This window comes from Mobula birostris, chromosome 3 (assembly GCF_030028105.1).
Source record: "Mobula birostris isolate sMobBir1 chromosome 3, sMobBir1.hap1, whole genome shotgun sequence".
Classification (NCBI taxonomy): Eukaryota; Metazoa; Chordata; class Chondrichthyes; order Myliobatiformes; family Myliobatidae; genus Mobula; species Mobula birostris.
This window is the reverse complement of record NC_092372.1, coordinates 13,736,734-13,753,898: the sequence shown is the minus strand read 5'-3', so window position 1 is coordinate 13,753,898 and position 17,165 is coordinate 13,736,734. Positions and strand designations below refer to the sequence as shown.

At 40.1% G+C, this 17,165-nt stretch overlaps 1 protein-coding gene across 3 annotated transcripts in view; it reads right to left on the bottom strand.

The window, feature by feature from the left end:
• The window catches only part of LOC140194900 (WD repeat-containing protein 7), a 619,189-nt gene that overhangs the window by 208,043 nt on the left and 393,981 nt on the right, over positions 1-17,165 (bottom strand). For all 3 annotated transcript variants that reach the window (XM_072252235.1, XM_072252236.1, XM_072252237.1), the window contains one exon: positions 1,750-1,936. In XM_072252235.1, coding sequence (XP_072108336.1) covers positions 1,750-1,936 — 187 coding nt within the window. The remainder of the gene's footprint in view (positions 1-1,749; positions 1,937-17,165) is intronic.

The following is a 17,165-nucleotide window of genomic DNA, read 5'->3' as shown; positions in this document are numbered from 1 at the left end:
TTACTTGGATTTCCAGAAGGCTTTTGATAAGGTGCCGCATAAAAGACTTATCCATAAGATAAGGATGCATAGAGTTGGAGGTGATGTATGAGCATGGATAGAGGTTTGGTTAACTGATAGAAAGCAGAGAGTTGGGATATATGGGTATTACTCTGGCTGGCAATCAGAGGTGAGCGGTGTGCCTCAGGGGTTGGTGCAGGGCCCGCAACTGTTCACGATATACAATAATGATCTGGAAGAGAGAGCCAAGTATAGTGTATATAAGTTTTCTGATGATGGTAAATTGAGTGGAAAAGCAAATTGTGCAGAAGATACGGAGAGTCTGCAGAGAGATGTAGATAAATTAAGTGAGCGGGTAAGGGTCTGGTAGATGGAGTACAATGTTGGTCAATGCAAGGTCATCCACTTCGGAAGGAAAATTGAAAGAGCAGATTATTACTTAAATGGTAAAACAGTGCAGCATGCAGCTGTGCAGAGGGACTTGGGAGTGCTTGGGTATGAATCACAAAAGGTTGGTTTCCAGGTGCAGCAGGCTATCAAGAAGACAAATGGAATGTTGGCCTTCATCGCAAGAAGGATTGAATTTAAAAGCAAGGAGGTTATGCTGCAACTGTACAGGGCACTGGTGAGGCTGCACCTGGAGTACTGTGTGCAGTTCTGGTCTCCATACCTGAGGAAGGATATACTGGCTTTGGAGGCGGTGCACAGGAGGTTCCCAGATTAATTCCAGAGATGAGGGGGTTAAGACTATGAGGAGAGATTGAGTCGCTTGGGACCGTACTCATTGGAATTCAGAAGAATGAGAGATCTTATAGAAACATATAAAATTATGAAAGGAATAAGACAGAGGCAGGAAAGTTGTTTCTACTGGTGAGACTTGAACTAGGGGACATAGCCTCAAGTTTCGGGGGAATAGATTTAGGACGGAGTTGAGGAGGAACTGCTTTTCCCAGACAGTGGTGAATCTGTGGAATTCTCTGCCTAATGAAGCAGTGGAGACTACCTCAGTAAACCTTAAGACAAGGTCAGATAGATTTTTGCATAGTAGGGGAATTAAGGGCTATGGGGAAAAGGCAGGCAGATGGAGATGATTCCATGGTCAGATCAGCCAGGATCTTACTGAAAGACAGAGCAGGCTCAATGGGCCAGATGGCCTACTCCTGCTCCTATTTCATATGTTCTTGTATTACAGCCACACAGAGAGGAAGCACTGGAGGCAGTGTAGGAGAGAACAGGGGAGCGACAGGCACGTTGGAATCCGTCCTGGGTTGGGAACTGACCCCTGCAGTCTGGCTCACACACGAATGCTACTCTCCACTGTCGCTCCCTGGAAGACAAGCTGGATTGTTTTTGTCTGTGGCTGATCCAGTGCGAGCTGAGGAACTGCTGCCCGTTTGTTCTTGCATAAACGTGGCTTCAGGACAATATTCCATGCACAATCAATCTCCAGGCCATGCGGCTCAGGAACTTGGGCTAATTTTGTATGTGACCTTTGCCCTGGAGAATGCAGCTTCATATAGCTGTATACGTGTTTAATTGACTGACAATTAAACTTAAACTTGAACTTGAACAAATGCTTTCTCCTTCCTCATTTATAGCTTCTAATGAGAGTCCCTGAATATTCGTGGAAGATCACACAGCTGACTGCAGAAGGAAAGTTATTTTTACACAAGTATAGAACAAACCACTGTAATCAAGACATCTTTTCCAAATTGCTTCAGCCTTCTGTTCTTTCAATTTTCTACTTACTTAGAGAGATGTTTCTCAGCCTCAGCGCAGAGCTCCAGGAGTCCCATCAGCACAGCTGATACGTCCATATAGGGCTCCCACACGGTAAAGCCACGGCCAATCAAATCAATGGCGGTCCTGCGGATTGTGCTGTGTGCCGGAAGTTTAATGCTGGAAGGTTGCAGCAGCAGGAATGTCAAAGCCTTGCCTGGTAAGGAAAACAGGAAATCGAATTTAAAAGAATGAGAGGGATCTCATTGAAACCTATCAAATATTGAAAGGCGTAGACAGTGGACATGCATAGGATGTCTTTAACCAGAGACTAGGGCCAGAGGACACAGCTGCTGCATAGAAGGATGTCCCTTTACAGCAGAGATGAGGCAGCATTTTCTTAGCCAGAGGCTGGTGCACCTGTGGAATTCATCACCACGGAAGGCTGTGGAGGCCAAGTCACTGGGTATATTTAAAGTGGAGATTGATAGGTGCCCGATTAGCAAAGACGTCAGAGCTTATGAGAAGAAAGCAGGAGAATGGGTCTATGAGGGATAATCAGTCAGGATTGAATAGTGGAGCGGACTGAATGGGTTGACTGTCTGAATTCTGTTCCTATGTCTTATGGTTGTGGAGACAGATTCAATAGCGATGACCAAAAGGATGCTGAATCAATACTTGAAAGAAAATGTTGGAATGGCAGAGCAAACTCGGTGGGACGAATGATCCAATTCTGCCCTATGTCTTGTGGTGTTACGTCTTAAAATCAGTGTATGAAAGTAAAAAACGTTATAGTTTTAATAATTTCCATGTCTTCAGTTACATATTTCTTGTTTCACCATTCTACAGCCTAAATTAAATTTTAATTGATAAATTGATAATCAAGATGGTCTGTAAATACATTATTCCACTTCAAGGTGATTTTGCTGTTAATGTAGGTAATTGGCAAAGCTAACTAGGCTGAGTCAGCTAAGTCGATTTATAAGTGTCTCAGAAAGTATGGATTGTCTGCAGGTTAGAGAGTCTGGGGCCAAGAACTGGAGACCTGGAGGCGACCTGTCCAGGGGTTGGAGGCCTGTGTGTGTGCGAAGAGGGGAGGTGGGTGGCGGGAGGGGAAAGGGGTTTATTTCGCTGTTGTGTTGGTTTGTTCTGTTGTTGCTGCTGATGCTGCTGTGCTGTGTTGAACGTCATGGGTATGCCATGTTGGAGCCAGAATGTGTGGTGACACTTGCAGTCTGTCCCCAGCACATTACTGGGACATTGGTTGTTACCACAAACAACACAATACTTCCTCATTGCATTGTAGCCTTGTTTTTCTTTTACATCGTTTGCATGGGGCACGTCATGTCGCAGTTAGCGTGACATTATGGCACAGGTCACAGGGAGAGTGCACAAACTTCTTATGGACAGTGGTGGGAATTGAGTTATGGAGTGTTAGGACCAGTAAAATGTATCAGTTCTAGTGATTAACTCAGCAAGTTGAATTTATGTATTTAAGTAAAGTGCTGACTTGGAGGAGAAGGAATGTACCCATGGTCAGACAATTTTAATTAGCTGAGAAATATAAATGCATAAAATTCTAATTACTTTGGTGAACAGCTTTCAGGCCTGATGTGTGAAACAGTGGGATTTTATCTCATACGCTGCTTAGAACATAGCACACAGAACACTACAGGCTCCACACCACACTTTCTCTCCTTATTCTGAACTGTGCTGTTTTACTTTATTTTAGCTGTGTCATGATTTGCCACATGATGTGGCAATCAGAGGTTTCCAACCCGGGGTCTACAGACCCCCCAGTTAATAAAGGTTGGAAACTCTGCTCTAAATAAACAGCATGCAAGACAAGCTTGTCACTGGATTTTGGCAGATGTGAGAATGATAAACCAATCCATGTTGGAAGTTGAAGGTCTGCTGATCCTGTCAGAGCAATCCAGGTGAGTAGCCGCTGTCCCTTTGAGGAATGGTTTATAAATCCTTTATCACAGACCACCAGGTTCAAGAACAGCTGCTTCCTTTCAACCATTTGAACAACCAGCAAAGGCCTAATCACCACAGTTTAGCAACATAATGACCACTTTGTAAGAAAAGTACAGTACAAGCTGGCTTTTGTGTGACGATCTTTTTGCCTACTTGAAGATCATTCTAATCCTTCTCTCCCACATAACCCACCATTTTTCTATCATTCACCTAACTAAGAGTTTCTCAAATGTCCCTAATGTGTCGGCCTCTATCAACACCCAGACAGCGCATTCCAGACTCATCACTCTCTGTGTAAAGAACTTAACTCTGATATTCACTCTATACCTTCCTCCAACTACCTGTTTAAGACAATAAGACTATTAAGAAATAGGAGCAGAATTAGGGTATTTGGCCCATCAAATCTGCTCTACCATTTCATCATAGTGGATCCATTTCCCTCTGAACTCCGTTCTTTTGCCTTTTACCCGTAAACTTTCACACCCAAACTAATCAAGAACCTATCAACTTCCGCCTAAAATACACTCGATGACTTCAACTCCACAGTTACCTGTGGCAATGAAATCCACAGATACACCACACCCTGGCTGAAGAAATTCCTCCTCATCTCCATTCAAAATGGACATCTCTCTACTCTGAGGCTGTGTCCTCTGGTCCTAGACTCCCACACCATAGGAAGCATCCACTTCACATCCACTCTACCTATGTCTTTCAACATTCAATAGATTTCAATAAGATCCCCCTCATTCTTCTAAGTTTCAGCCAGCAAAGGCCCAGAGTCATCAATTGCTCCTTATATGATAAACTTTTCATTCCTGGAATCATTCTCGTGAACCCCCTCGGAACCCTCTCCAATGTCAGCACATCCTTTCTTAGATAAGGTCCAAAAACTGCACACAATACTCCAAGTGATGCCTCAACAGTGCCTTAAAAAGCCTCCGAATTACAATCATGCTATTATATTACAATCCTCTTGAAATGAGCGCTAACGCTGCATTTGCCTTCCTCACCTCTGACTCAACTTGCAAATTAACCTTTAGGGAATCCTGCATGAGGATTCCCAACTCTCTTTGCACCTTTGATTTTTGAATTTTGGATTGTCTCCCCATTTAGAAAATAATCTACGTTTTATTCCTTCTACTAAAATGTATGATCATACACTTTCTGACACTGTATTCCATCTGCCACTTCTTTGCCCATTTTCCTATGTGTTTCCTGTGTCTAAGAATATAGTGACGTCCAGTTAGAATGGAGATAAGGAGGAATTTCTTTACCCAGAGTGTGGTGAATATGTGGAATTTGTTGCCACAGGTGGTTGTGGAAACCAAGTCATTGGGTATATTTAAGGTAGAGGTTGGTAGATTCTTGATTAGTCAGGACATGAAGGGATACGGGGAGAAGATGAGACGGCAGAACAAACTTGATGGGCCAAATGGCCTGATTCTGCTTCTATATCTTATGTACTTCTCTGAATCTGTGGAAGTCCTTCTTCAGCCTCCCTGCTTGCTCAACACCATATGCCTCTCCACCTGTGTTTGTATCATCCACAAACCTGGACACAAAAGTTGCCTTGTTTAGTGAGTGTAGTTTGGTTGTCTTTTTGGGACTGTAGATTAATTTCCCAGAATTCTAATTTCCACAGAAATAGCCTAAACTTTTTATCCCTCATTTTTTGCATGATTACTTAAGATAGATGGGTAATGCCATAAAAATTCACAAGTGTCAACTTCATTACTTATGAGTTAGGATAAAAGGAGAAGTCAATATTCTCCTATACCTTGCAGAGCATTTGGATTAGAAATACAAGTTGTAAATATTAATATTCTGCATTTTTAATTTTTGTGAAGACTTGGTACACATAACACCAAGGTTTAAAAATGTGTTTTCTTTTAAAGAGGCAATTTTAAGCTGAGAAAGGCTTTTATAATGCTGTTTCTAACATAAATACGTGCTGGTATTTATGTACATTTTATTCCATATCTGTACTTCTAACTTAATTTTTATATAATTCCTTATATAATTAGGCCATTTGGCCTATCGAGTCTGCTCCATAAGACTATATGCTCTGCCAACACAGTTCAGCAAATTCCTAGTATGTACAAATGTGGAATGGTTTAAAAGGCACCTGTTGGGAGTATATTCACAAAACAAGGCTGGTATATGGAAGGGTGAACCTGTGGAAGCTGTAGAGGCAGATATAATTACAATATTTAAACAACATTTAAATAGATACATGGATAGGAAATACTTAGAGCAATATAGGCTAATTAGAGGCAAAAGGGACACTTCACACCTTGGGACTGCCCCACTGAAAGAAAGCGTATTTTCAAACCTCAGTAATACAACAAAAAGCAAATCTTTACAAAGATTAGAAATAGAGTCATAGAACAATACAGCATAGCAACCGATTGTTCGGTAAAAGTATAAATTTAAAAATAAGGAAATAAAGATGATCGCGAAAATGCTGGTGCTCAAATCAGGATTTAAAATGAAAATACTGTATCAAGCAAATAGGGAAGATTTAGCTTAATCTTTCTCTTTATGTTGTCCTTCTAGCAAGGGGTAGAGGAATTGTTTAAAAAAAAATTGTGTCAAGTTTAAAGCTACAATACACTCAGTGGCCACACTATTAGTTAGACTTGTACACTTGTCGTTGATGTAAATATCTAATCAGCTGACCGTATGGCAACAATTCAACGCATAAAAGCATGCAGGCATGGTCAAGAGTTCAGTTCTTGTTCAGCACGTGAAAGAAAGGTGATCTATGTAACTTTGACTGTAGAATGATTGTTTATGTCAGACAGGGTAGTTTTAGTACCTCAAAAATTGCTAATCTCCTGGGATTTTCAACACACAACAGCCTCTAGAGTTTACAGAGAATGGTTTGATAAACAAAAAAAAACATGTAGTAAGTGGCAGTCTGTGGGTGAAAATGCATTTTTAATGAGAGGACTGAGGAGAATAGCCAGGCTGGTTCAAGCTGACAAGAAGGCAACAGTAACTCAAATAAACACGTGTTACTACAGTGATGTGCAGAAGAACTTCTCTGTATGCACAACACATTGAACTTTGAAGTGGATAGGCTACAGCATCAGAAGACCATGAACGTACACTCAGTGGCCACTTAATTAAGTATAAGAGGTAACTAATAAAGAGGCCTTTGAGTGTACAATGTACGAAAGTTGGTTAAGAAACCTTTTAGGCATCTACAGTAAAACAAAATTTGATCAGTTAGTTTTAAAAACATTTAAAAATAAAATAGAGGCAAAATATCACTGGCAAAATACAATGAAGGAATTTATGTCCAAATTGCAGAATGAAAAATTCTGTTATTAAATTGAGTGGTAAGATTTTTTTCCTTAATGCATTGGAAATAGTTGAAGCATTTCCAAACAAAAAGGCTCCAGATGCTGTTTTCTGTCTCATAAATTTAGACACATGGTATGGTTGGCTATCAGTCACCCACACAGAAAGCTTCCTTAGGTCATGAGCTACAGACCATGTGAATTAACCAATCCTTCTGCCATGCTCAGCAAACTGTAAGAAGAGGAACATTCTCAAGAGAACATTGGCAACTTATGCTGCTATTTATCGGAAACCTTTGGTTATTGCTAATAGATAAGAATAGGGTGAATTATTGTCTGAGCTTACAACATCACTCGATGCTGGTTAATTATCTGGCCGGATAATGATTAATATTGAGAGGACCATGACTAACTATCATTTTGCAAAATGAAGGCAAGAAAGCACTAATAGCTCCATTTCTTTAAAATTAATATCACAATGATATTTTGCATAATTTTTTTTTAACATCTTCTTGTGTGTCACTGGATTCTGAAGCTCACATACAAAATCAGTAAATGGCAGTTCTGTAAGAAAGCAGCCAGATTAAATAATTTTCTTTCCTTGCATAGGAAGGACATTTGTGCAACACAGATATTCATCTTGAAATAGTCGAGCAACCTAATTAAATAAGAATGAAAAAGAAGACAACAGTGATGCATCAACAGGAATGGATTGACAATAGTAACTATGGATTTAATACCGGTAGGACACATCTAGGTTTGTTTCATCAGAAAATATACAAACATTCCACAGGCTATGGAAGCAACGTTTATCACAGTTTTGAATTTAATGCCAAGAAATTTATCTTTTAAATAAAAATATATAATAGGAAATATAGGATTAAAATGCCTAATGAAATACTGTGTGTATTCTTTGCAGTGCCAAGTTAAGATATCGGAACAGAATTAGGCCATTTGGTCCATAACCTTTGATGTCCTGACGAATCAAGAACTTAACAACCTCCACTTTAAATATAAGACCGGAAGACATAGGAGCAGAATTAGGTCATTTGGCCCATCAAGTCTGCTCCGTCATTCAATCATGGCTGACTCTTTTTTCCCCCCTTCTCAACCCCATTCCGCAGCCTTCTCCCCGTAACCTTTGATGCCATTTCCATTCAAGAACCTATCAATTTCTGCCTTAAAAACACCCAAAAACCTGGCCTCCACTGCTGCCTGTGGTAATAAATCCCACCTGTTCACCACCCTTTGGCTAAAGAAATTTCTCCACATCTCTGTTTTAAATGGACGTCCTCTAACCTGAGGCTGTGTCCTCTCGTCTTAGACTCCCCCACCATGGGAAACAGCCTTTCCACATCTACTCTGTCTAGACCCTTCAACATTCGTAAGGTTTCAATAATAACTAATTCATCCTTCTAAATTCCAGCGACTATAGACCCAGAGCCATCAAACGTTCCTCATATGATAACCGTTTTCATTCCCAGAATCATCCTGGTGAACCGCCTCTGGACCCTTATAAAGCCTCAGCATCACTTCCCTGCTCTTGTATTCAAGACTTCTTGAAATGAATGTTAACAATGTATTTGCCTGCCTCACCACCACCTCTACTTGCAAGTTAACCATCAGGGTGTTCTGCACAAGGATTCCCAACTCCCTATGCATCTTGATTTTTGGATTTTGTCCCCATTTAGAAAATAGTCTGCACATTTATTTCTACTATCAAAGTACATGTCCATGCATTTTCCAACATTGTACTTCATTTGCCACTTTCTTGCCCATTCTCCTAATCTAAGTCCTTCTGCAGCCTACCTGTTTCCTCAACACCACAACACCACCTGCCGCTCTACCAATCTTTGTATCATCTGCAAACTTGGTAACAAAGCCATCTATTCCATCATCTAAATCAGTGAGATACAGCATAAAAAGATGTGGTCCCATACCAAACCCTGCGCAACATCACTAGTCACTGGCAGCCAACCAGACAAGGATCCTTTTATTCCCACTCGCCGCCTCCTACCACTCAGGCAATGGTCTTGGTAAGCAGCCTCATGTGTGGCACCTTCTCAAAGGTCTTTGTATACCCAATGACTTGGTCTCCACAGTCAGCTGTGGCAATGAACTAAACAGACTCACTACTATCTCACTAAAGATAACACATACAGCACAGTACATGCTCTTTGGCCTACTCTAAAATTAATCTAACTCTTTCATCTCATATCACCCTCATTTTTCTTCCATTGATGTGCCTATCTAAGAGTCTGTAAGTATCCCTAATATATTTGCCTCTACCACTATCCCTGTGATGATTAACATATGTTGCTCCCTTACTATTAATGCTGAACTATAAGAAATAATTCCCAGAAATATCCTAGAAGTGGTTATTAATTGGATTGCAATCAATCAGTCCTCAGAACAGCAGCATATTTCTGTAATAAACTGTATGGTAGCCTTGTGGGTGGACAGTAGCGTAACAGTGTCCAAATACCGTCTGTCAGGAGTTTATATATACTCCCCAAGACCGAATGGTTTTCCTCCGGGTACACTGGCTTACTCCCACGTTCCAAAAATGTACGGGTTAGGATTAGTAAATTATGGGCATACTATGTTGGTGCCAGAAGCATGGCAGCACTTGCGGGCTGCGATACACAAATCACTTTGTCTGACACCAACAATCATTCCATGGTCAACGTCGCTTAGATCACATTTCTTCTCCATTTTCATGTTTCGTCTGAACAACAATTCAACCTCTTGACCATTCTGCATGCTTTTGTGAATGAGTTGCTGCCACATGATTGGCTGATTAGATATTTGCATTAACGAGACACTGTACAGATTTACCAAATAAAGTGGCCGCTGAGTGTATACGTGGATAATTTTCTGCATTGTCCTTTAGACATCCTAAAATGCAAAATACTGGACATTATGGGTTGAAGAGACTGTATTGTATTATAATGCTCTATGTTTTATGTTTGTGCTGTTCCAAAATTGTTCTCTTATAATAAATAACAATAAAGCCAATAAATAATAATAAAAACAATCATAAAGAATATGTTCCTGCAGTTTGATAAGGAGCAGTGGGAAAGGTCTTCCATTACAAATGCATGCCGACTGGTCCAAAACTATATGTTGAATTAAACTCTCATCAGTTTAATAGAGAAAGAATTATTTTAGAGTTTCTATAGAAAACTGGTAAGAACAAAAATAATAAAGGCAATTAAAAAGCAGAATTTTCTAAAGCAATTAATAGCAAAAACATTATATAAGGTAAAAAGAAAATCAGTATCTAAGTTTGGGTAGTGTACTCTTTAAGACAATGCTTTGCAATTAGTAATCTGAGGAATTGGACACATTCCACAACTACAGAATTTAATTTGATTTCAATAAATAAATGGATGTAAACATCTGCTACAGTTTAAAAAAAACTATTTCATTAACATCCTTGTGGCAAGACTGTGATGAACTTTACCCAATCTGGATAAAATTTTTACCGCTTTATCAATGAGATGCGGGGGAGTATCCTGGATTCAATCAAAGTTCAACCAAAGAAAAAGAAACTTGATACCTAAATGCAGTTGAATCTTAAATCATTTGACCAATTTCCTGCCTTGATTACACATTACAAATCCTGGTCAGGAAAGAGGTTAAAAAGATTCCCACATATCACGAATTCCCTTGAACAAAGCTTGGAGTTATGCAAAATTCTTTTTAATTCTTATCCGCTACAGAAAATATTTTGTAACGAGCTGCATTCATGGTAAAAATCCACTCAAACGTTCATCTGTTAAGTACAGTTAGATTTGGTTTCAGATTCAGATTTATTAATCACGCGCACATTGAAACATACAATGAAATGGGTCATTTGCGTTAACAATCAATACACCTAAGGACGTGCAGGGGGCAGCCTGCAAGAGATGCCACACATTCTGGTGCCAATATAACATGCCCACAATGTTTAGCAGAACAACACAGAACACAGCAAGCAACAAAGCAACAAGAGCAAAATAAGCCCATTCCTCTCTCCTCCTTTCAACCCAGCCACACACATGGACAGTTAGTGATGGTTCCAAGTAACAGAATTAAACTACTGCTTGAAACCATGGAAAGTGCCGCTCACAGTAGGCTGCCATTCTGAAGAATGTGTCATAGGAGGATGTAAACATAGGTTTCTGTGCTACAGAAATTTCTTTACCCAATATCAGTAGAAGCAGAGATAACATATCTCAAGGGACAAACATTTGGACATTTTTATCGCAGGGACACGGGAGTATCCTGGCTGCTTTGGATGTAATCAAAACAAATCCAAATTCCACAAAATCTGAGAATTCTATTGAAATTACCAGTCAGTGTGATACAGGGTTTTTATTCTTTAGGAAAATGAACCAAGGTTTCTTTCTGCCATGATCCCTTTATTTTGCTGTTTGCCAACCCACAACTCTATCCTGCAATGACATTACCCGGTCACTGCTTGACAGTCCTGACTGCCTCCAATGCTGTTGAACCATGATGACTGATATTCAGCAAAGGGCTTTTGATAATAAGCTAATCTTGGCACTTGTGGGTGCCTGAAACAATCAGAGAAGGAGAAGGATCAAGGATTAACTTTATTCACCATACAAATTTCCATGTATCAGGAACTTGTTGTGGTGTGTCGGATCAATGAGAAGGGTTGATCTACGAGATCACAATGGTAAGGCAGGTCAGTAGGGTAGACAGAGTCTTACTTGCAGAATAGAAATGGTCAAATACTTTAGGGGACGGAGTTAAGGAGAGAGGAAAGAAGTATTCAGGAGATGTTTACATTGACAGGATAAATCAATCTGATTGCAATTACTTATGTATCATCTATTCAATACTGAGCAAAGTATTAATAGAAAAAGCTGCCACCACCAAATTCAGAGCTTGCTGAAGAAGTCCCAAATCTCTGTGATTTATATTAATTTTAGTCGCATCATTGTCGGTTTAGTTCCTTAAGGTTGTTATATCTGGGGGTGGTAATGGGGACAAGCTCCCACTATCTATTAAATGCTCCCAATGGTGTGCATGTCAAATAGCCTCTGACAACCAAATCCGGCTCCTGACCTTCGCATGAAGCTTAACTACTAAGCCCAGTGGAACCATTTCTACTGACAGGGGAAGGGGAGAAGGCGGGTTAGAGGTGCCTTAAAACCAGCTGCTTCGGGCAGATGGGGCTCATCTGTCATGGTTGGCAGCTCATCTAGAAGGAAAACTCTGACCTCAAACCTCCACTGCCTTATGGCTATACCCACTCGTGGGGAAGGCTTCGGGGGTAAACCCTGAGGAAAAGTCTGCTGCTGGAGTCCATAAGGGAGTTCTATGTTGAGATCGGTGCAGGCTGGCAACTCCTGCAACTGCTGGTGCCAAACCGTACAACAGTTTCTGCCATTTCATTGGGGTCATCAACTGCATGGAGAGGGGGAGCTTGCTACATGGGCGACAGCTTGTCGTACTGCCCAGGCTTCCGTGTCTGGACAGCCAAGAAGCAACATCTATCGTTGCCCCTGACGGATGGTGGCCTCATCATCAGCATCATTGTAGATTTACAGTATGACTGAAAGCCAACTGTATTTGGGTCTTGTTGGCGATTTGAAAGTTTAGTTTTATTTGTCACATGTATATCAAAATGTGCCATTTGCATCAATGACCAAAACAGTGTGAAAATAATCTGGGGCTAGCCTGCCAGTGTCGCCACTCTTCTCTTGCCAGCCTAGCACACTCACAACTTACTAACATTAATCTGTACGTCTCTGTAATGTGGAAGGGAACCAGAGCCCCCGGAGGAAACCCACGTCGCCTTGGGGAGAACATACAAACTCCTCACGTAGAATGGCGAGAATTGCACTCCAATTATGATCACTGGTGTAGTAAAGTTTAACAGTAACCACTACATTCCCACACCACCCCACTTTACTTCCCTCACCTGAGCTATTCAAATCTAAACAAATTAAAAAATAATCCCAGAGACCTAAATTATTTCACAAAAAAACAATATTTAATCTCTGTTGATGCTGAGATACAGCCTAGGATGCGCTGAGACATATCATCAGTGATGTAACCTGGGGTCATCACTCTTGCCCAGGCAAATCAAGGCAGGGTTGATCAGGCCCCGGCTTGTGTCCCAGCATCATTGGTCCACAGGTCACACCTCTTGGTCCATAGTCATCAGCAGCCGCTGTGATGGTCCTAATGGCTCTTTTCTTTGTAGCCCCAGTAATGCCAAAGAGAGAGTTGGTTCCCCACAGCAAGCAGCCAGCAAAACCTCCACACCCATCTCTACAGGCTCGCATTATGCTCTCCACCCGTCTCTAACATTGCTCTACCAGCTCCTGGTGCTTGGCCTCCTCAATCAGACCTTCCCAAGGAACTACCAGTTCTACTAGTACCACCTGCTCGAGGTTTCTGACGGAATGACCATGTCAGATGGATCGTCCAATTTGTGCATTATGATACAACATTATGGACCTGGACAAGATCTGTTTTGTAAAGACAAATTAATAAATCAGACAATTGCGTGCATTTCTCCAATCTTGCTTTGTATTTTTTAGCATTTAAAATTTAGAACTAAATAATAATGGGCGGTATGGTAGCATAGTAATTAGCACAATGCTTTACAGTACAGACGACCCAGGTTCAATTCCTGCTTGTAAGGAGCTTGTATATTCTCCCTGTGACCACATGAGCTTTCTCCAGGTGCTCCAGTTTCCTCCCACAGTCCAAGATGTTGGAAAGTAAATTGTCCTGTGATTAGGGAATTAAATTGGGGGATTGCTGGGCAGTACGGCTCGGAGGGCCAGAAGGACCTATTCCGTCCTATATCTCAATAAATAAATAAAATACTTTATACTACTAATAAAGGACAAAGGCGTTTTTATTGGTAATTGAAAATAAATATACAGACATGTTTGGTCCAGCAATTTATAAAAGAGAAACCTAGACATACTTAAGTAATTTTAGACCTTAAACGTTGAAATAAAATTAATTTTGAAAGCATTACAACCTAAGTTTTCTTTATTTTATGCATGAAGGGATCAAAACAAACAGTCCTCATTCTACTGCCCATTTCTGAGAACAGACATCTTTGTTTAAGCTTTGACTTGACTTAAATGAATGAATTAATATTGACAAAACATCAACTAAGCTAATGATTGTTAGTTAAGGCAATAAACATGTCACATTACAGTCAGCACAGTAAAGAGGTAATTAGCTCTGGAAAAGCACTGCTGATTGGAGCTGTTGAGATCTTTTGCTCTTAACCTTTGAGCCCATTATCTGGAAGAGAACATGCAGCAGCTATGCTAATCTGAATTCACAGTTGGCAGCTTGCTTGTTGAAGATGGTGTGTGTTCATCAGTATTCAGTTAGTATTAGCTTAGATCACAAGTGTGAAATTTAACCCATTGCCTTAACTAAAAATTAACACACATTGTTACACAAATTCTATCACAAAAAAGAAGCCAGTTGCCAATTTAAGATTAGTTGCAGGTCAAACCATGAACTCTAAATCTCCTCTGCATGACAGGATAGCAACATCAGGTTTACACAAAATCAACATTACACATTTTGTGAATGGAAAATTAATTAGGATCCAATAAAAAGAAACTGCATTAAAATGTAAAATTATTTTATGAAGAAATATTTTTGCATTTACTCTACTTGGGTTCTGTGTAGACATGTATAATTTCAGGTGACCTTCACAAAGAGCAAATATAAAGAGCTGGAAGTTGTGTCAATGCCTGTTACAGTGTATTAGTGATCGCATGCTTTAGAATCAAAATCAATTTTTGTTCTTATGTAAAGATGATTAGTTTTATTTGTCATATGTGCATCAAACATCAAAACAAACAGTGCAACACACTGTTTGCATCAGGTCAAATCAGTGAGGTTTGTAATGAGCAGCCCGCAAGCCCTCTAGACTAATCAGTATCGGAGATATCTTCAAAAGATGATGCCTCAAAAAGGCAGCTTCGGTCATTAAGGACCTCCATCTACTCAAGAGCAAAACGGGAAGTTTTTTGCATGCAAGGGAAATTTTATTTATTTAGAGCCATAGCATGGAATAGACCCTTCCAGTCTTTCAAGCTGTGCTGCCTAGCAATTCCCCAATTTAACCCTTGCCTAATCACAGGATAACTTACAGACCAATTAACCTACTAACTGGTAAATCTTGAAACAGTGGGCAGAAACTGGAGCAGCCAGAGGAAACCCACACCATCACAGGGAGAACATACAATCTCTTTACAGAGGTCGCCAGGATTGAACTCTGAACTCCGATGTCCTGAGCTGTAACAGCATCATGCTAACAGCTATGGTACCCATGGAGCTGTAGTGGAAGATTTGCCGTGATATTAAATAGGAGACTGTATTCAAATATTCTAATAACCCAGAGTAACACACACAAAATGCTACAAGAACTCAGCAAGTCAGGTAGCATCTATGGAAATGAATAAACAGTTAACATTTATTTTAATTCCTATCCCCACTCACATTATAACTTGTCGGTCCATGGCCTTCTCTTCTGCCACGATGACGCCACTCTCAGATTGGAGGAGGAACACCTCATATTCCCAGTTGGTAGCCTCCAGTCTGATGGCATGAACATTGACTTCTCTAACTCCTAGTAAAATTCCCCTTCTCCCTCATCCCTCTTTTTCAATCAGGCCTTTCTCCTCACCTGCCTATCACCCTTCCATGGAGCCCCAGCTCTTGCCCTTTCTCCCATGGTCCACTCCCCTCTCCTATCATGTTCCTTCCTCACTAGCCCTTTATTTTTTCCACCTATCACCTCCCAGTGTCTTACTTCACCCCCTCCCCCATCCATCTGGTTTCACCTATCACCTTCTAACTTGTCCTCCTTCCCCTCCTCCTATCTTCTTACTCTGGCAACTTCCTCTTCCTTTGCAGTCCCGATGAAGGGTCTCTGCCCAAATTGTTGACTGTTTGTTCATTTCCATAGATGCTGCCTGACCTGCTGAGTTCCTCCAGCATTTGTGTGTGTGTGTTGCTCTGTATTTCCAGCATCTGCAGAACCTCTTGGGTTTATTCTAATAACTCACTTCTGCAGTTCCACAAAGATTCTTTATCAAAATTTATTATTGAAGGTAGCCTGGCATTATTGAATAGTTTATGTCATACCATCAACACTTCTAATCCATTTGCTCCCCTTTTCCTTAGTATTGTCTGTTTTATCTCTTCCTTTGTTATACTGCTAACTTGATATTTTTCCTTTATCTTCCCCAAGGTAAACGTTATTTTGATGTGCTTTCCTGCTGAGTGTCTTTCATATTCTTATTCTCTGCAGCAGACCAACAAGTCCATTTATTTCTGTGCCCAACAGATCAGTCTCGCACAGTAAGATGGAAAAACAGATTCCTCACATGGAGCACACTTGTCAATTGTCCTTGCTGTGACAGACACTTAAGTGCTAAAAAGTGCCTGAGAAATGAACAACTATGACATAAACTAACGGTATTGATTATACAAACACAGTACTCCAGAAATAAAATCAAAAATGCCACCCTATGTTGAGTAATAGGTAGAACGCACATTCAAAATACTTCAGGTTTTGTGCTTTCATCTTATAATATTTTGTAATAAAATGTTATCCTCTCATTACTGTGACTTTATGATAGATGGCAAGCTATTTTTATTAAATCGCAGACATCAACTGATTGCCTATTTATCTGAGGTCTATTTCCCCTCGTCTTCTCATCAAATAACCTATACAAAACAAAAATCTTCTCCATTTTATTAATTTGAAAGATATTCACCAAAGATATGTGATTATTGTACACATATTACAAATCAAGGCTGTCCAATTTATTCAACAATTACCAAGAGGTGCACGAATAAGGTCAGGTTATAAAACATTATCTTTTAATTTATTCAATACATAAATGTATACCAAGTATACTCCCTGCCAGGGTCCAGCTAAATATTATCCTTAAAAAATTTCCCTGCCAACTACCCTTTGCAAAATATATATTGTTTTGTATTCATATTTAAACATATTTTGGGCATTTGAAGAGTAAATTGTGATCGACAACACCTTTGCTAATAACAAAAATATTATGACACTGAGTTGAACAATAATGTGGCATGTGGAAAATTCCTGAGTTTAGTTACTGTTGGGAGTAACCTTTAGAC